The 20352-nt window shown below is 38.6% G+C and overlaps 1 protein-coding gene across 6 annotated transcripts; it reads left to right on the top strand.

The window, feature by feature from the left end:
- Nucleotides 1–4517: 4517 nt before the first annotated feature.
- LOC122073483 (lysine-specific histone demethylase 1 homolog 1-like) lies at nt 4518–12482 on the top strand. 6 transcript variants are annotated; one of them, XR_006138799.1, is made up of 3 exons: nt 4518–7777; nt 7893–8141; nt 8262–12078. XR_006138799.1 is itself a non-coding variant. In XM_042638081.1 (2 exons), the coding sequence occupies exon 1, from the start codon at nt 4848–4850 to the stop codon at nt 7746–7748; it is 2901 nt and encodes a 966-aa protein (XP_042494015.1). In that variant the 5' UTR covers nt 4519–4847; the 3' UTR covers nt 7749–7769; nt 8259–12482. The 6 variants fall into 6 exon arrangements, 1 of the variants encoding a protein (XP_042494015.1); XR_006138801.1 differs by lacking the exon at nt 7893–8141 and having other exon boundaries at nt 4522–7777; nt 8262–8691; nt 11853–12482; XR_006138797.1 differs by lacking the exon at nt 7893–8141 and having other exon boundaries at nt 4522–7777; nt 8262–8691; nt 11746–12482.
- Nucleotides 12483–20352: the final 7870 nt, after the last annotated feature.

Genomic DNA, 20352 nt, shown 5'->3' with positions numbered 1-20352 from the left:
TACCCACCAAAAGTTTCAGTTAACAAAAATACCCAAAATTAGGTTTTCCTTTACAAAATTACCCACTTAAAGTTTAAGTTAACAAAAATACCCAAAATTGAGTTTGGGTTTACAAAACTACCCACTCAAAGTTTCAGTAATAAAAAAAAAACATGATTATATGTGAAAGATGAAGACTCACTATTTTGGGTAGTTTTGTAAATCCAAACCTGATTTTGGGTATTTTTGTTAACTGAAACTTTGGGTGGGTAGTTTTATAAACCCAAACCCAATTTTGGGTATTTTTGTTAACCAAAACGTTTTGTGGGTAATTTTGTAAAAGGAAACCCAAAAGTGGGTAATCATATAATTTTCCCAAAAGGGAGAAATGATATCCACGTGATAAGGTCCACATGATTAAGGTTAGACAATAAATTAGAAGCGGAGAAATGGTATCCGCGTGATAAGGCTCACATGATTAAGATGTGAGAGGCATGAGAAAGCATCCCCCCACACTGTCGGTAGTGATAAAAAAAAATATACCTCTAAAAGCTACATTTACTCATATACTTTACCTAAAGTCCAGATTACCATTTACCAAAAAGATAAATGAGCCAAAGCCCACACCACACCACGCCTGGCTTATAATTCTCATCAATACTTACCACGAGGTAGGGGTTCAATCGATTCGGGGGTAGGATGGGAAGGACAATGAGGCTTCTCCTGGGAAGGAGAGACACATGAAGTATGTTGGGTACAATACTAGCATGCATGATATATTGCGTGATATTTATCTATCGATAAATATATTAATCAACTGAAGTGTTTTCCCACTTACCCTATGGAGAGTAAAGAGCTATGAGTTTTTTTACTTTGGACAAAGCAAAACTTGAGAGAGAGACCGAGAAGACGGCAAAATCAAAACAATAGGAAGTTGGGTTACCATCCTACCAAATCAAGTTTGGACCCCACCCAGGGTTTAATGTTTTGATTTTCGGTGATAATGTAAATAATATTAATGTTTATATTATGTAATTTTTGTTTGGTGTTAACCTTAATTTATATAATTTAAGGTTATCTTCCTTAATTTGATTCTTTTCTTTGTATTCAAAGTATTAAAATTAAGATCATTGATTCTTAGGATCAGATGTCCTTAATATCTATTACTATGATCCACTTAATAATTTTAATTGTGTATTGATCATTTGGTCTATTGATTTTTTTTTTTTTTCTAATGGTTATTTAATGCATATGACACAAATGCCAAAACAATCTCAATCAAGTTTAAACTGACCTTTGGAAAAAATATGTGCCTAGATTGAATTTTGGCGACTTAAGGTTGGGCTGGGATTTTAAGAAACCTGGTCCAACCTGGTCTTGTTTCACCCTTACTTGGAAGTGTTGGGGTGGAAAAGCTGTAAAATTTTTACCACTCTAACAGAGTTTAAGGGCATTTGTTTGTCTAGGGTAGGAATTTGAAAATACATCACATTTTTTTTTCATATCGACTCACATGGCACTCAAGGTTTCTCACATCATGGGATTCAACTCCTCTTCAATTCTTAATCGTCCAATTCTCTTTGTGAATGTGACATCTATACATTTTCAAAATCCGATGGTTGTGAAAATTTATGGTATTTGAGCTTATTAAAATGGATTTAAAATCCAAAAAATTCCACAACAGTTGAATTTTGAAAATGTACATGTGTTGAGCGAATAGAGAAAATTGAGCAAGAATTGGGAGATTAAAAATTGGAGAGGGGTCGAATCCAGATTTTGTAGCACCCGCTTGCTGCCTAGGTCAGTACTTATCCCACTTTGTTGAGGACAACTCTCTTTGACCCTGATTGGGGGGTTGTTTCACATATTACTCTTGAGAATCATGCAGGCTTTAAATGCATTCTTCAAGGCCATGAACCCTTGCCCAGACTCTCCCCTCACTCTTCCTCTATCCTCTCGGTTCGATTTGGGGATATTTTTCCAAGATTTAAGAAAGTAAATAAATGATTAAAAGAAGCTTTAACCATAGAGATTGTAATTCCAACATCATTGACTGTAGGGGAAGAATAACTACCCTGGGTGATAGAATAAAAGCAATGAAAGTGCTTCTGTCGGCCCTCCTAGTTGCCTTTATGCTCTCCACCCTAGTGGGTGGAATTTTCTTTGGAAACTTAAGATATATCCTAAATTCAAGTTTTTCTTATGACGGATCTTGCTTAATGGAATTCCTATCCGTGATTTGCTTAGTAGATGATTGAATATTGACTCTAAGTGTGTGTTTTGTGGTAAGGAACCTGAGTCTGTTTACCATCTTTTATTTTTATGTGATTTTTCTGATATGATCTAGGCCAGCAGCCTCTTGGGTTATGACCTAAAGCCCTACAGGCTTCCTCCCTTATTGGGTTTGTGAATTTTTTCTTTCACCAAGTTCAGTTGACCAAGAAAGATGGAATGCATCTGTTTAGTATTGTCTCTGTCGTGGCTTATTTTATTTTGGACCATAGGAATGCTGTCTTGATTAACTACGCTCCCCCCGACCCCTTAGCGGTCATTCAATAGATGAATAGATGGTCATCAGATCTGACTTTATTTGAGGATTATGTTTCTAACTCTTTTTACCCCTCTGTTACAGAAAATCCTGAAGACTGCTTAAGGATCATGCTGATCTTCCTTTTTTGTCTTATCCAATCTTAATTTGCTATGGTTTTACTAATCTTTTGGGAACAAGAACTTTTTCGCTATGTGGTGTTTTGTATGAAGGTCTATTTAAGGTGATTACTAAGGGCGAGTTCACATCCTTATCGATGGAGGAGGTTGAGGCATCTGGGATCTTATAAGGTTTATGAATGGCAGCAATTCACGGTTGGACTATTATTGAAGTTTGGTTATTTTCTCATAAGTTACTTCAGCTCATTCCAAAACCGATCCATATATGTTGGCCTTTCCTTCGTTTTGGTGTCTTCTAGGACCTTTATGTGTATTTTAGTAATATGATGTATATATAATGACACTAATCCGACTATGCTATACTTAAGGTATGTGGGTGACTTGCTTCGCCTAGGCTATTATACTATGGATGCTATTGGTTGTATATGTGTCTAGGTTCCTTGTAATATTTTCCTCTTTCCATTCAAAAAAAAAAAAAAAAAAAAAGAAAAAGCAATAAAAGAGAAAAAAAAATTTTTGAAGGAAATCATGATCCGAGTTGTCTCGGATGACTTGAACGGAAGAGTCAAGCTTCTCCATCATGCTTAACTGCCTCGAACCCATCCGATACTAGCTCCATGTATGTAGGAAGGGCTGTCGTATATCCCATGTTTTGCTCACCTCTCTCTCTCTCTCTCTCTCTCAAGTACCTATAAGAAAGTCTATCCAACCGACTAAGGGTTGGAAATGAAGAGTGACTCTACCACCCTTATTCTTTAAGGCCCGTTTGTTTAGAGGGGAGTTTGAGGTGGGAATCCTTGACTTGTGGATCCCATGTGTTAGTGGGGTGAGACACATAATAGGAAAGTGCTGAATAGTTACTATTCATCTCCATTCCTTAATCGTTTGGATAGATTTTTTTAGGGATCAAAATGGGGAAGGTTAGGAGAGAAAGGCAGACTTTACCGAGAGAGAGAGAGAGAGACACCATCACTAGTGGCTTCAATTCGAGCAGCGATGAGTTGCAGGAATGAGATTTGAGCAGCGTTTGGTTGGTATGGAGAGAAGGAAAGAGGGAAAGAGAGATCCATGGCAATTGCAGCGATTACACATCATCATTGCAAAGATCCATGGCGGTTGCAGCGATTCATGATCTCCTAATCCAATATGGGGCAAATCATCGTCCATGAACTCCTTCAAGAGAGCCAATTTCTTTGTGTTAACCTCATCAATCTCCATCCCAAAACTTCAAACCAGAGAAAGAGATGGTGATGAGGAGCTAGATTCCCAGGGCCTCAGACACTAGCTTGTAAATGATGAGGATGAGAGGGGAATTGAGTAGAGAGACATCACAAGGCCAAGATCTATCCATGTCTGAAGCTTCTCCAGTTGCGGTTGGGACGGTGGAGGTTTGTGGTGGTGGGACAATGGCGTTTTGCTGCTGCAACAGAGACGATGCCTAATGGTTCAAGGTTGCTGCCAAAGTCAACTTGGTGGGACTTTGATGAGGGTTGAGGTGGGAGAAGATGATGTCCACATGGGTTGACAGGAAAAGTTGTTGTGTTTCCCCCGAATCCCACCCTTGGTAAACAAACAACTTAAATATTGTTGGGGTCAATTATCCCTCTAAGCAAACGGGCAATTATTATCTGCATGTGAGTCCCAAGTATTACTCTCCCATTATTTATTCACCTTATCTAACACAAAAGAGACCAATGTGATTGAAGAGGGGTGAGGTATTTGTCGGTTTATAAGGAATGGGAACTGGCAGAGAATTGTAGATGACGGAAGAGTCAGATGTCCAGTCCTAGTGGCCATACTGAATTAAGGAGGGAAATGATAGTGGATAGAAAATTTACATCCATGACCCATTAAGCTATGTTTGATAGTCCCGAAAATCTTGTTAAAAAAAAAAAATAGATCAAAAAAATATTCAAAAAAATTTGAATTTGAAGAGAGAGATAAATATTTAAAAAAATAATTATGTAATCAATAAGGCGATCGACATATAAAGCAAGGAAACAACATTTTATTTTTTGCGCAATTCGAATAAATCAGTTAAAATAAACATCAAATGAATGATTTGATTTGATCGGAAAAAAATTTCCAAACAAAGATTTAATGGGATAATTTTTTTTTTTCAAGTGCAATTTAATGGATAGTTTGATTCGATAAAATGAAGTTCATTCTGAATAATCTGAAAATTTTCCCAAACACAGATCATGTTAAACGAACGGCAGCAATTCGAGCCACATGCACCCTCGACAGCCATGGAAGCAGAACCCCCTAGTCTTCCAGTTGAACTGCCCTGCAATGCTACCGCCGATGGACCGTCGCCGCTAAATCACATCCCACCTCCTCCAAACGCGCCGGGAAATCATCTCCCGGATCCCCAAACCACCCTTGTAAGCCACGTCCCAGTACCCCATCCCCATCCTCCCAATACACGAGTACCGTCGGAAAACCACCTCCCCGTCCCCCAAAGCGCCCCTGAAAACCAAATCCCACCACGGGATGACTGTGCCTCGGAGTCCCAAAGCGCAGGGGAAAACCACCTTCCCCGAGCGCAGGTCCCATTGGATGACCACCTCGCAGAGTCCCTGATAGAAAAACACGTCGATGACACTTCGAAGCGGCCGCTGGAAGACCACATTGACGTGATTCCAAACCATGCTCCTGAAGAAAACCCTCCTACGGGGAAAAAGCGCCGCCGGAGAAAGAAGCAGTTCCCAGAGATGGTTCCATCTGCTACGGCTGTCGATGGCCTGCGTGTTCTCCGTCCTCTTGTCAAATCAAGCATATACGACGAGAAGATGATGGACGAGATCATCCAGATGCAGATCAATGACAATCCAGCGCCTTCTAAGAATCGCCGGCGTAAGATAGGCGATATCGCCAAGGAAATTGATATCGAAGCTTTAATTGCCATTTCAGTAGGGTTCCCAGTCGATTCACTCACTGAAGAGGAAATCGAATCCAACGTTGTGTCGACGCTCGGCGGAGTCGAGCAGGCGAACTACGTCGTCGTTCGGAATCACATCCTCACTCGGTGGCGATCCAATGTCTCTGCTTGGATGACCAGAGACCACGCACTCGAATCCATACGCTCCGAGCATCGAGGACTAGTCAACTCGGCCTACTCGTTTCTTCTCGAGCATGGTTACATCAACTTTGGCCTAGCTCCAGCCATTGCAGAAGTGCACTTGAAACCCCATGTAGGACCAGAGAAGGCGAACATCATCATTGTCGGCGCAGGTCTTGCCGGGCTTGCTGCAGCTCGGCATCTTATCTATTTAGGATTTAAAGTCGTGATATTGGAAGGTAGGAAGCGGCCCGGTGGCCGGGTCCGGACGAGAAAGATGAGTGGAGAAGGTGTGGTTGCTGCAGCAGATCTTGGTGGAAGCGTTATCACTGGGATTAATGGAAACCCACTAGGCGTTCTCGCAAGGCAGTTGGGATTTCCTCTTCACAAGGTACGTGATATATGCCCTCTTTATCTCCCCGACGGAATGACTGTGAACGCCGAGATGGATTCGAGGGTGGAGGTTTCTTTTAATCAGCTTTTAGATAAGGTGTGTAAGCTTAGGGAGGCTGTGATGGATGAGGTTGAGTCTGTAGATGTTTCTTTAGGCACTTCTCTTGAAGCTTTTAGGCAGGTTTACAAGGTTGGTGAGGATCCACAAGAACGAATGCTCTTGAATTGGCATCTCGCCAATCTGGAATACGCTAACGCGTCACCGTTGTCTGATCTATCCATGGCGTACTGGGACCAGGACGATCCATATGAGATGGGTGGGGATCACTGCTTCATTCCTGGTGGGAATGGCAGGTTCATCCGTGCGCTGGCAGAGAACACTCCCATCTTTTATAATCGCACAGTGGAAAGCATCCGGTATGGATTGGACGGGGTTATGGTATATGCAGGTGGGCAGGTGTTTCGGGGAGACATGGCTCTGTGTACGGTGCCATTGGGGGTGCTCAAGAAAGGTTCAATTGAGTTTGTTCCTGAGCTTCCACAGCCAAAGAAAGATTGTATTCAGAGATTAGGATTTGGGTTGCTAAACAAGGTGACAATGTTGTTCCCTTATGATTTTTGGGGTGGAGGAATTGATACCTTTGGGCACTTAACAGATGATGAGAGTATGAGGGGACAGTTCTTTCTGTTCTATAGTTATTCCTCTGTCTCAGGGGGCCCACTTCTGGTAGCTCTCGTCGCTGGTGAATCTGCAATCAAATTCGAGATGATGTCCCCGGTGGATGCCATTGGAAGAGTTCTGGATATATTGAGACGGATTTTTACTCGGAAGGGGATTGATGTTCCAAATCCTGTTCAGGTGGTCTGTACTCGCTGGGGGAAGGATCGGTTCACCTATGGGTCTTACTCTTATGTTGCAGTGGGCGCCTCTGGGGATGATTATGATGTTCTTGCGGAGAGTGTGGGAGATGGTAGGGTTTTCTTTGCTGGAGAGGCGACTAACCGGCGGTATCCAGCTACCATGCATGGGGCATTCCTCAGTGGGTTGAGGGAGGCCGCTAACATCTTGAGAGTGGCTAATAAAAGATCCTTGGTTCTGCAAGAGAAAACAAATATTGTTAGGGAAGTCAGTGGGGATTTGGCTACTATGAAACTTTTGGTTCCATTGGAGAAAACAGATAATGCTGGGGAGAAAACAAATATTGTTGGGGAAGATGGTGGGGATTTGGCTACTATGAAACCTTTGGTTCCATTGGAGAAAACAGATAATGCTAGGGAGGAAGGTGAAGATTTGGATGAGCTGTTTGCAAATCCTGATCTATCATTTGGGAGTTTTTCGGTTCTGTTTGATCCAAGATCGGTTGATCTTGACTCTATTTCACTGCTAAGAGTGGGGTTTGGGGGGGAGAAATTGGTCTCTGTTTCTGTTTCTTTATTTCTTTATGGCTTGATTTCGAGGAAGCAGGTCTTGGAGTTGAGTGCAGTCGATGGAGATAGCAATAGAGTGAGGCTATTGAATCGCAGCTTTGGGGTGAGGTTGGCTGGGAGGAAAGCTTTAGCTCACGTCGGTGAATCTCTCATTGATTGCATAAAATCAGTGAGAGCCAACCTCAATAGGGGAGGCACAAATGAAGCCCATCACGAATAATATATTCTTTCACCAGTTGCATGCAATAGGTACTAAAGTGCACTTGTATTCTACAATTTTTAAGAGCTACTTTCTGTCTGACATTAAGTGGATGGAAGGAGCTCTTGTCCATTTGGAGATTTTAACAAATTTTATTTTCTTTAGGATAATTCTTGTTTAATCAGAGTTCGGAGCTACTTCATTTAATAGAGTGCTCCCAAATTTTAGCGATCAGATTCTTGGACCACTAAGCATGCAACTTTTCGGTGGCAACTTTCGATTGTTCTCATTGTTATTGTTTCAGTCTTGCTGTATAGTATATGATCAGTGAAAGTATTTTCTCTATTCTTACAAGTCATCTTGTGGGGTTCTTCTTCATCTCCAACCCCACCCCCCCTTGATTTGATCCTCAAGGTACAACACTATTCAATTTTTCACGAGCTAGAGGATGTAGTACTCCTAATTCAAATGCCAACTTACATATAAATGATATTGACTTTTGGAAAGTGATGATCATGTATATTGCTCATGTAGGTGGGACTTCTCCGGCAGAAAGATGGTGATGTAGAGTGATGGGTGGTTGAGAGGAATCAGCCTGTCCAGGTTCATTCCCCCATTGAACCAAGTATTTTTGGAAGGCAACGGCCATTGAACAAAGAAGAGATCATGGCCAGCTTGTATGGAAGATAAATTCCAGATTTTGGGTGGTCATTGCGTGGAGACTTTCTTTCCTAGGTGGTGGAGCTGTCAAGAAGTGCTGTCAAGGAGATAATTTAGGATTCACTATAACAACAGCAACATCCAAAATCATATCCCAACTTAATGGGGTCGGTTACATTGAGATTCCAAGCAAGGACGAACGCGAGGATCCATGCGAAAAGATTGACGGGTTATGACTAATTGTAATAAGTGCCGGCTGTCAACCTGACGCACCACTACAAATCAACCATAGACTTATAATAAGGTACTAGCTGTCTACCTGACTTACCATATAATTTAGGATTCGCTGTCAAGGAGATAATGTGGGATTCACTCTTACTCCATTCCATGCGTGGAGGACTGTTCTAGTTACTGTAGCTAGTTTATTTTTTTAGCAATATTTAGTTTCTTATTTAATTGTAACTAGAATTTAGGAGTTAGTAGGTTTATGAGTGATAAGGGAAAAGGATCTAATCACAATTTGGGCAGGCCTCTTTAGGCTAAGCATTTAATTCCTTTTTACTTGGACTTGCAATGTTATAAATAAAGAAGGGGCTTATTCAGCCTCCAACAATTTTAATGAAGAAAAAGCTGGTTGTTTAACCATGAGTGTGAGGTGAGAGACCTTCTGAGCTGTGAGGTGCAGTGAGGTGAGAGACCTTGTGGGTGAGATGCCCAATGGAAGAGAGAGACTCAATTCATCCTATCCTCTTCTTCAATTCTTTTGTTTATATTTTTAATATTCTGCAACACCCTAGTATCTGAGGAAGAATTGAATCACTGTTTCTCCTTCGTAGTTGCTGCTGGAAGAGTCCTAGAGGACTGTACAATTGAGTGCCGCTGAAACTGAAATATTGAAGCTCACAATCCACCTACCTCTTTGATGAATTCCTCGAATTTTCCTTCTAAGTTAAGCTGACTTTGTCTCATGGTGATTTCATTTAAGTAAGCACTAGTTATGTCAATTATGTTTCAGTGTGATACAAGTTTAATAGATACTATCCTAGCCCTCATTCTTTTTACATCTATAACCTTATTCTTTAAATCTTTGTATGTCATGCAATACTTCTTTTTTGAGAAATTAAGTTAATGTTGTAAGAATCATCTCCATCTAGTGATAAGAGTTCAATTTGAGAGACTAGGTTAATGAAGATACTGTTAAACATCAGTCAGGTCTTCAATGTGAGAAGTTTTTTGTCAACTTGAAGTAATGTACTTTGATGACTAGTATTTGCTTGGGCTTTGTTGTCTCTTTCAGTGGTATTGAGTTGATCGAAGAAGGTTAGGTAATTGATTGTTCAATATCTTTGAGAATTCAGGGGGTATGAAGTTGCCATGGCTAGCTACCTTCTAATGAAGATAAACTAGGAAGTTCAAAGGTGTCTCTAAAGCCTTAAAAGATATTAAGATAGTGATATGTTACAATGATTTGTCTGGAAGGATACTCGATTCCTTAATTTCAGTGAGAATCTTACCAATGCTTACAAGGGTTACTGTATCTGCATTCTGCAATGCTTATAATTGATCCAGAGACCATTGGAGACAATCACAACATTTGATTGCTTTCCCATGGGCTTTGTTATAAAGGAATATCAATGGGAAATCCATTTTAGATCATTCTTATGTGTTTTTCTGGGAAATAAGAGTTGTAAAAATGTTGTCCTCAAGATTCACCCCACACATAGGAAAGATGAGAAAATTCTGATCAGAAAGTTAAAACTTTTTAAGTTTCTCATAAGTTTTCCTATGCTTTTCTCAATGCAACCAAAAAAGTGGCGTTGGAAACTCTCTTTCTTTTGTTCCCACCACCCCCCCTTCTCCTTTTTGGGCACTTGGAACACAACTGAATGCAGCCTGTAAGCTTGAACAATTAATTATAAATTGATTCCTCTTTCCCATTCCTGACTGAAAATAATTTATAAATAATTATAAATTATTTATACAAAAGAAAATAATTAAAGTATTGATAAGAGATTGCTTTGACTCTTTATTTTTTAGTTAGCTTCTTTTGTTACTTTTCTTTTGCTATGCTTTCATGTAACAATGCTAACATCTAGAATGTTGCAAAAGAAGCTAAGAGCGTTAATCTCTTGATATCTAGAAAATTAGTTTCTCTTTTCCATTTCTGCATGTCACGTTGGGAAAATTGATTTCTACAGAACAATGGAGAGATTGTTTTTTGATTATTGATTTGCTAGTTAGCTTCTTTTGTGAGTTTTCTCTGGCTATAAACTCATGTTGTAACTCTTTGAGAACAGTGTTAATTCCTAGATGTTGTGAGAGCTCTCTGGTTTGTGCATTTAGGCCTATTGATCCGTGGTGTTGTGATTCCATTACATGAGATTGAATTATCTACTCATAAATTTGTTCAAGATGAAAAGTATGCATCCTTGTTTGTAATCTTTCTTGCTTGATAATCAATAGTTGGAGTTTGGCAACACTATTTCCTACTCCCCCATCCCAGCTAAACACCTATTTCCTCCCTACTATTGATTAACGAGCAACCAAATAAATCCCTTGTCCATTTCATTCGATCAGGCTTGCACCAGATCCAACCTCGTCCCCAATTGTTATTATATCACAGCTCTACACATAGGAATCGAGAGACTTATGTCTTGATTAATGATTTGGCTAGGTGGGGATTGATAATAAATTGTTAGTGAGATTGAAGTTGATTTAATCTTCTTTTTAGTTACAGTGTCTTTGTGCTAAACATTTTCATGAGATTATGATTTGGCTCATTGTTTATGTAGGACTGTAGGTTCAAGATTATATTTCATCTAGAAATTATTTAAGATGTGCATCCTATGTTGAAATTTGAAGCCAACTGAATGTAATCATTTCAATTGGATTCTATAGCATATAGTTGCATTGATTCATCATATGGGAGTTTTGGGTTGGAAGAGTTCTGTGTGGGAATGTTTCCTTGCAATACTAAGTTGTAGTGCCCACCCTCCCTCGGATCCTTTCCCTTCCCCCCTGCCAAAAGAAAAAAATAGTTGCATTGATTCATCATATGGGAGTTTTGGGTTGGAAGAGTTTTGGGTGGGAATGTTTCCTTGCAATACTAAGTTGTAGTGCCCACCCTTCCCCCTGCCAAAATAAAAAAATTGCTTTGGAGGATTTTGAGTTGGGTTTTGTAAAGATGCTGTGTAGTTTTTTTTTACACGGTTTTTTCCCCTTTTGTTATACTTATTTGCAAATTTTATTTTCATTGTCCTGTTTGTTGACTCTTTTGAGCTTCATGGTAGGATAAATATGTGATTCTAACTATTTGATAGACTGGTAAGGCTTGGATTATCCATTTGTCAAATTTCAGGATCAAATTCAATCAAATGCCATCGCATATTTGTTCATGGATCTTTGTATTTTATCAGCCATCTGGCTATATCCATGTGTAAGGAGACGGCCTCTCGTGTGAAGCAGGTGGTAAGGCTCCGACAGTTGCCCCTCCTAGACCCTGCAGTAGCGAGAGCTTTGTGCACTATGTTGCTCTTTCTTGTTGTCTTTATCCATGTGTCCTCCCATGGTCCCTTGCTTTATTCAGTCATTTGGCAATCTCTATTTGGACTGAAACTTGTAAACAGGGTTTTTTAGCCAGAAAAAAAAGGACATATAGGCAGGGAAACTTGAGTTCTATCCCTGCACAAAATTTGAGCCCATCATATGATCTGGTATGTAGCAGATAAATGGGCCATTCTTATAGCTGTTTTGTGATACATTTTATACAATATTTTCTTACCCGAGAGATCAGGGCTAAACTGAGGGCCGGGCCGGGCCGGGCCGGGCCATTTCGGGATCGTGCCAGTTGAACTGATCTGGTCCTTTGACAGTATCAAATCCTTACTGAAATTTCTCAGTTCTCTTCAAATGTGGAGGCGGCCACCTTGAGGATGGAGTAAAGGGCTTGTGTAGCACTTGCAATATTCTGATTTACATTAATTTCCTCCGTATTGCCTTCAATTTCAGGGTTCTGGATGTCTACAACTTGTCTATCTTCATCCTTAAGTTTTTAAACTTTGAGAAGATGCAACAAAGATTCTGTTGAAGGGTCTCCGTACCTCTCTTCTTGGGGTTTGTTATACAGTTATACCATCCAAAATCAATGGGAGGTTTGAGGGAAAGTACCCGTCATAATATGGCTTTGTGGGTAAAAATTGGGGTGGAAACTGCTGACTGAATGAATCGGTTTGGATGAAAATTCTGAAAGCAAAATACTTCCCTGACCACAATTTTCTTCAAGCCGCTGAGTCCATCACTGCTGGTAGAACTCCTGAATGTGGCTAAGTCTCATGCCCCTTAAACCGTGAATGGATTAGGTTCACGTACGTGAAAGTTCTCTTGTATGTCTTTGATCTATGGATTTAAAATCTATTAAATGAAGAGAGAGAAAATTGATTCTAAATCTATGGATCAGGTTGTTCTTGTACATTCTGGTACGTGAACCTGATCTGCTATATTTTGGCAAGATCTATGGATATGAGATTAGTAGACCTTAGAATCCTAAACTAATTCACCTCCATTCCCTTTGGGCTGCATAAGATCTTGGAATTGGGACTGAATTTATTGTTGCCCTTTAGTTCACAATTTGTTGAAGATTTTACTTTCTGAATATATACCATGTAAAAATTTGAGCAACACTGATAAGGAGGAATCAATTTCTTTTCGAGATGTCTTAGATTCCATCTTTCATATTTACCCTATTATAACAGCTCGGTGGGCGAGTTAGGCTCATCTCTTGAAGATGACGAAAGCTTCTCCTGCTCTTTAGAATGCTTACGAGAATCAATACAGGCTACATGGTTTCCAATTGTCTTGTGGGAGATCAAGTGGGTTAACCAGACCTTTAGATTATAAGGTTTGATTGCATACAACTTGGGATTAAGTTAAAAACATTAGCTTAGTCTAGTGGTTGCAGTTTTGACTTGAAGAGTTGGTGCTTAGGGGAGGAGATTGTGTGATTAAACCCTATCATAGCATGTGTGAGTGAGTGGGTGGGTCAGCGTAGGAGTAGATGCCCATTGGTCCTACTAGCACCCAATAGGCTGGCCATTAGCTAGTGGTGTTCACTAGGATAATAGGTCAAATAAAATTCCTATGAATTGGCGTGACTTCCAGTCCAAATTGAGAGAGATCGTTTCCATCACTGTTTCCTATTTTAAAACCTTATTGTTGATTGAAGAGAAACCAGATAATCTATTGCCTATCATAGACTTGATGACACTCTTTAGGCTTGCACTTGGTCTGACAGTAAGGTATAAATGTTGCAATCTGATGGTTAAACGGTCGAAATCTCTCGACATTTTTAGGATTTACACAACACATGTGGGAGCCTGGTGCATGGGTAGGCTGAGACTCGACTCTTTCCTTGTATTCACAAATGTTCCAAGATGGGAAAAGATTTGTGTTCTGAGCCATCCTTTCTTGCACAAACGACACGGTGAATTTAGGCTGCACTGATCTGCTGGCATGCCATGGGCACGGAACCGCAAATTTATTGCTACTGCTGTTACTGCATGGCCCAAGAAGGCAACAAGGAAGGAATGAACGTCAACATCTTGGTAGGGCTATATTCAACTTCTAGCAACAACTTGCAGGCTGCAGCGTCTGAGCTCAAAGAGATCATCATATCACGATTTGTCTTGGGAAGAGGACCTCTTTAGTTGTTGTTTCAGTGTCAACGCCATTACGAGATAGGACAGATTCTCAGTATTCTTAAATAAAAAATAAAATTAAATAAAATTAAAAAAGATCAACATAAAATAGTTTCCCTTTCTTCCATCGATTGTCAGTGATGCAATGCCCATATGTGATATGCCCATTTGAATACGAATGCTGGGGATCAGGTTTTTAATAGCAGGAAGAGGCATCATCATCCCATGCAGGTCCCTGACCTTACCTGTCCTTTTGCTTCTGTGATTGGTATATCCTGAGTCCTACATGCATTTTAAAAGTTTGGGAATTTCCAAAATTCATCTTATATTAATGCCAGGATCAATGATGTTCTAGGATGCTTTACTACATTACAAGATTTGGATCATAGTATGAATGAGATGACCCATCAAGTTAAGTTGAACCATAGTGTGAATGAGATGATCCATCAAGTTGATAATATAGAGGGTATGTATTTGAATTTTTCAAAGAAAGCATCAGAGTTGAATGAGAATGATGGTATTGGAGTCTTTGAAAACTTGACCCATCAAGTAGTGAGAAGCATTCTGTGAAAGAGTCGTCGCATTAAAGTACCTCATATTTTTTTTGCTCCCGTGATGGGGCTACTTAATTCTTTCATAGCATCTTTACCTTATTGTTAATTTTATCTTTCTATATTACATGAATTGTGTTACAGGGTTTGTCCTGTTCGATTCAAGGACCTCTCCTCCTTTCTTTTGGTTTGCCTAAGGAAGGTTGTAGAGGTTGCCCATGAATTGTGTTACAGGGTTTATCCTGTTTGATTCAAGGACATTTCCTCCTTTCTTTTGGTCTGCCTAAAGAAGGTCGTAGAAGTTGCCTTTTTTTTTTTTTTTTTTTTTATACATATGTCACCTATAAAAAAAAAAAAACGATTTGGATCCTCCCCAACTTTTTTTCCCCTCTACTTTTCCTTCAATTTCTCACATTTCTAAAGTTTAGAATTCTTAGTGCACGCAACCCCAAGTGGTTGGCATGTAGCCCATGTGTGCATTTGAGAGGTTGAAGAGCCGATAGGGGGAGAAGTCATTGGAGATGATCCCTATCCCTATATTACTACTTACTAGTGAATAGTGATAGGTTTATAGAAACCATCAAAGTTAATTTTGAGCAAGGTTTGGAAGAAGCCCGGATTGGGTCCTGTCAATTTTGTTTTCCATTCGAATCAGATGGAATTGACTGGAATAGGTAATTCTGGCAATTGATCTAGTAAAGTAGATTGAATTTTAAATCAATCTAAAAATATAAAAATATAAAAAAAAATCCCTTTAAAAATCAGACAAATGCATATTATCAGGGAAAAACATTACTTGGTGGAGTGGTCTGCACTAGCGTAAAGGCCAATGAGGGGATGCATAGGGGAATCAACAGGGGAGAATTTTTTCTTTTTTTTTCCACAAGGGTGGGGCCATCATTTTGTCCTTCTATATCTGGATGCATAGGCCACACGATTAGGTAGCGTTATGTTCCCCTATCAATAATAATAAAAAAAATGCAAGGCTAGCTTTACCTCCTTTTTCGTGGAAACTCTTTGGCATCTAAAAATGGTGGTCCTGGATCTCTCAAATCTAAAGGTTTCTGGTTGATTTAGAGTCTATGAATGTGAAAGTTTCAAGTTTTCCCTTGGCTGGAATGTTGAGAAATCGCAAATTGAATGCTTACTGATAGTAAAATGGGATTCTGATCGAGTTGCAAAGTGGAGACCGGTCGAACCAGTCCAATCCAAACCAGCCTTAATCAAATTGATGTTATACCTCTAAGGCTCTAAATGGAGGGGATGAGATTTGGTTGAGTTAAATTCATTTTAATTTAGTTAATCTACGTTGAAATTTCTTTACATTTTATGATGGCAACGTTGTTTTACCTAATGTTTATTTCAACGGTTTAAGATTCAGAAATTAAGTACATAATTGGTCTCTTTCAAATCCAATTTGATGATCGATTCTGGGTCAACTACTTAGCCGATTCAATCGATTCCACTCCCAATTTTAAAACCACCAAACTAGAAAAAAAAAGAAGCTGTAACATATATTTTCTCTCTAATATCTTAATTGACTACTTGAAAAAAAAAAAAAAAAAAATGGTCCCCTCTCTCTCTTACAGTTCTCTCAAGTGGGGAAGACATATAATATTTAAAAAAAAAAAGAAAATTTAAAAACATACCATTTTTCCATGACCATTGCAACATGGTCAACCTATTAGAGTAACTTAAAAATATTCCTATGCGATGATCAAAGTCAGTGCACACTTTCTCTCTCTTTATATCGCTTTCGTTTTTTATAGGGTGCTTTATGGTAGTAATCATAATCTTAAACTAAAGTCCCCGATAAATAGCACTTTCACAAAATCAACGAACAATAGTGGGATATCTCAATAGACTATAAGTCTCATTCTGGGCACCTTTGGGTAAATCAAGAATGGCATATCTTAGCCTAATAAATAGCTGCAATGTGGCCAACCACTAGAACAGTGCACCTTCACACTACCTTCCCCATTTTCTTATTTTGAAAGTTATAGTAGTAATTGTATTCTTCCTCCCAAGAAATTTTCTAACTTTCAAAGAATAAATTGACTGACTAGAACAGTGATCAACCGACAGATGATCTTTGGATCCCATTTCACCCAAACGACAATGGTTTCTGAAAATAATTAGCTTTAACTCAACCAGAAGTGGGATGACCACTCACAGGATCCACTTAACCATTAATGAATGCCAACTACCTTGCAGAACTAAAGGAAGTTTCTCAAGTTCTTGTGATCTTATTGTGTCTCATGCATTTGTGGGTTTTGTTTCTTCCATGGTTAAAGCTAAAGCTTTCTCAGTAAAAAGGTTTATATTATCATTTATAGTAGAAAATTAATTACCCCAAATTGGAATCAGATCAATCCTTTTATTGCTGGAAGGGGTTCCCATTTAAACAATGGAATCTGAGGTGTTCTTTGCTCATTTTAGATTGAATTAAAGTCCCTTTCTTTTTCTTAAACCTTCTTTGTTTGATTAATCGTTTCTCTTTCTCTGGACAAGCTTTTTGATGGGATTGATTCCTTGATGTCTTTATTAGTGGGTCTTTGATTGATTAACACTACTGTCGGTTCACTAAATTATAGAGGGACCATTAATAATTTATGTCTTAAGGTGATCACACACAAATACACACTCATGTCTTTAAACCTCACACGCATGATTATGATTGTTGAATATGCTGAGAGGATGGCAATATGGATGGCCAAAGCCAAACAGGTCACATGGTTTTGGACTTTTGGGAAAACAAGGGCCCTATGGCCTTCACCCATAGCTTAGTAGTCTTGCCAAACAGTGGCTGTAAGCAAATGATAGGTACCTTTGCTATCATATAGACCTTATCCTTTATTCATTTATTGTTTGAGCCCTCATGGATAAGTGGAAGACATTGACAAAATATACCCTATTAATAGTGTTATCCATTCATATATATATATATATATCAGTCAGTGGGCAGAAAGAGTGGTTCCAAAAGAATCTCTGACTCTTGAGAGAGTTCATTTACTTACACCGAGGGTATGGGGATGGGCCATGATCTTAAGTGGGTTCTATTTTATAATTTGAAAAAAAAAAAAAAAAGTAGGTTCCATATTATACATAAAAGAAGTAATATGAATCTAATTATTTATACATATATAATCAATTGAACACATTAATCTCTTCGTATTTTGTTCTCATTTTTATACACAATTGTTTCTCCATCGATTTTCTCGTAAAATCTTCTATTATTATTATTATTATTATTATTTCCTATTTCACCCTATTGAGATTAGATCCACATAAAATTTTAATCAAATCTACTATTTTTTAAGTATTCTACATCATCTCATAAAAAAAATTCAAGTAATAACAAGAAGGCGTAGAAGAAAACCTTCTCCAAACTCTTCAATTAACAAAAGATTCAATTGCTATATATAAATATATATATATATATATATATTTTTTTTAACCAAAATTTTCTTAACCAGCAGTCAAGAGAGAATCTCTTCAGTTATGAGATTCTTACCCTCCGATTATGGATGTTAATGATGAGACTCATGACTGTTCTAAGAGTCCAAATGTAATGACAGATCACTGTGGGTAAAGAAATTCTCCCTTCATATCCGTCCGGAAGAGGAAAATTATATGCTCTTAATTAATTCAGCCTAATTAAGCCACTATCCTTATTCCTTATACATCTCATTAACTGGACAAGCCACTTACTCATCCAACACCATCCAGGCATCCAATATTGTGTCTATTAACTAGTAGCTAGTCTTGCCCCCAACCCCCCCCCCCCCAAAAAAAAAAAAAAAAAAAAAAAAAAACCTAGTAGCTAATCAGTATCCTAAGGAGACTAGTGGAGCGAGACATGGAGCAGCTAATCTAATTAATAATTAAGGTTAGTCAACTGATATGATCATGTGGCTAAGTCCAAGATGCAGTATAGATCATTAGTAGTTCTTTTTAATATGAAAAGATTCCAATGTTCATTAATTAAAGAAGCCAAAAGGCGTGTGGTAGCCACTAAGATGGGATTGTTTAGATTAAAAATATTGGGAAGGAATTTAAGAAAGAACCAACAGTAGCAGTAGAGAAGAGGGAGGGCATGGTGCAGGCAGAGCAGGTGTATCCCAGGAAGGCAGGACGATCCCCAAAGTCCAAGCTGCGTCATACAAAAAATGAAAAATTAATGTTAATTAATTATTCGCCTAATATTTAATTTGATGATAAGAGAGCCCACAAAACTCAAAAGTGAGTTCTAAGCATTTTCATAGTGAAAGATCCATCCATTAATCCTTGAGTTAATCCTTCCTCTCCTCTCTGGATTGGGAGTTGTATTGACTATCTCAAGTCTCAACCATTCTGACCAAGGGTGTTAAACGGTTTCTGAGTCAAGGGTTATTTTATTTATTTTTTATTTTTTAGGCCTTTTGATTTTTATTAGTGAGGTATTATTATATGCTAATGCAAGTGTACAAGTATTCTAGACATTACTTTGCACTTTTCCAACCAAGGCTATGAGAGATAAGAATTGAGGACAGGATCGATCGGCATTTATTTTTATTTTGTGTCGATTTCTAAAGATCCAAAACTGAAGACGAATGGGCAGTTCTCTCTATTCGATTCAAGTTTTTCTGTTAGGATTCCATTTTGACACCCTTCTTTTGAGAGAGAGAGAGAGAGAGATGCTGCTCCTATACCGATATTCAATGAGTGGCAAAATGATCACCTCATCCCCATGATTGATGTCTGCGTCTGTGCTATTATTAGTCCTCACGTTAGCCCAGGATACACAGAGCAACTACGGGGCGATCCTTTTTTTTTTTTTTTTCATTTGAGAGAAGAAGTAGATGGGAGGCTCAAACTCGAGCCCTCTGAAGAGCTGTGGTGCACAAAATCCTAGTGATATTGGGCTTTTTGCGCACCACTGCTCTCCTTATTGTTATATCAAATAAAGAATAGGAAAGAGAGAGAAATGTCAACCCTGGTGCTGCTCCTTTCACCTTGCTGGCTTACAGCAACTAGGTTGGATACTCTCGACAATACCACGAATCGTCAATATCAATATAGATGATAATTAAATTGATAACACAGCATTGCAATAAGAATCATTTTAATAAAGAATGTGAATCCTAAGTTTGAGTGGTGGGAATACAATATCATGGGAATGAAGTTGAAGGTGAAGGAGTCTTCATCGCCACAGGCATTTAACTCAAAGAAAGGGTTAGAGCATCAAGTGTGGGGACATACATATTACATATATGTAACCAAATCAAGCTATGTATAACAAAATCCCTAGTCAATAGCTTGGGCCCCAGGGTGGGGTATACAACAATATGTTTCATGTGAAAGAAGGTGAAGATGTTTGTTGGCCACATGAGAGGAAGAATATCAGATTTGCAACACCTTCATATCTATAAATCTCCATTGTCTTCTACTTCTAAGCAAGATCTTCTCACATGTTTAAAAGCAACTACCGTTCTAAAATCATGTTTATATAGGGTGTATCTTGTTGTCACCATAATTGAAAAATAAAATTTGATTTGATGAATTACTAAGTTGAGTTAAAAAACATGAAACATACACGATAAAAAATTATGAAGACTCCAGTTTAAAATGACTAGACCAAGTCAGAGTCAATCCAAGTTTTCATTGACCAATTAATTTTATGTCTTTGCCTGAGTCACGTGAAAACTCATCGAGTCTCTCCTTTTTTTTTTTTTTTTTTTT

This window comes from Macadamia integrifolia, chromosome 3, assembly GCF_013358625.1.
Source record: "Macadamia integrifolia cultivar HAES 741 chromosome 3, SCU_Mint_v3, whole genome shotgun sequence".
NCBI lineage: Eukaryota > Viridiplantae > Streptophyta > Magnoliopsida > Proteales > Proteaceae > Macadamia > Macadamia integrifolia.
This window is presented reverse-complemented; position numbering and strand designations above follow the sequence as displayed.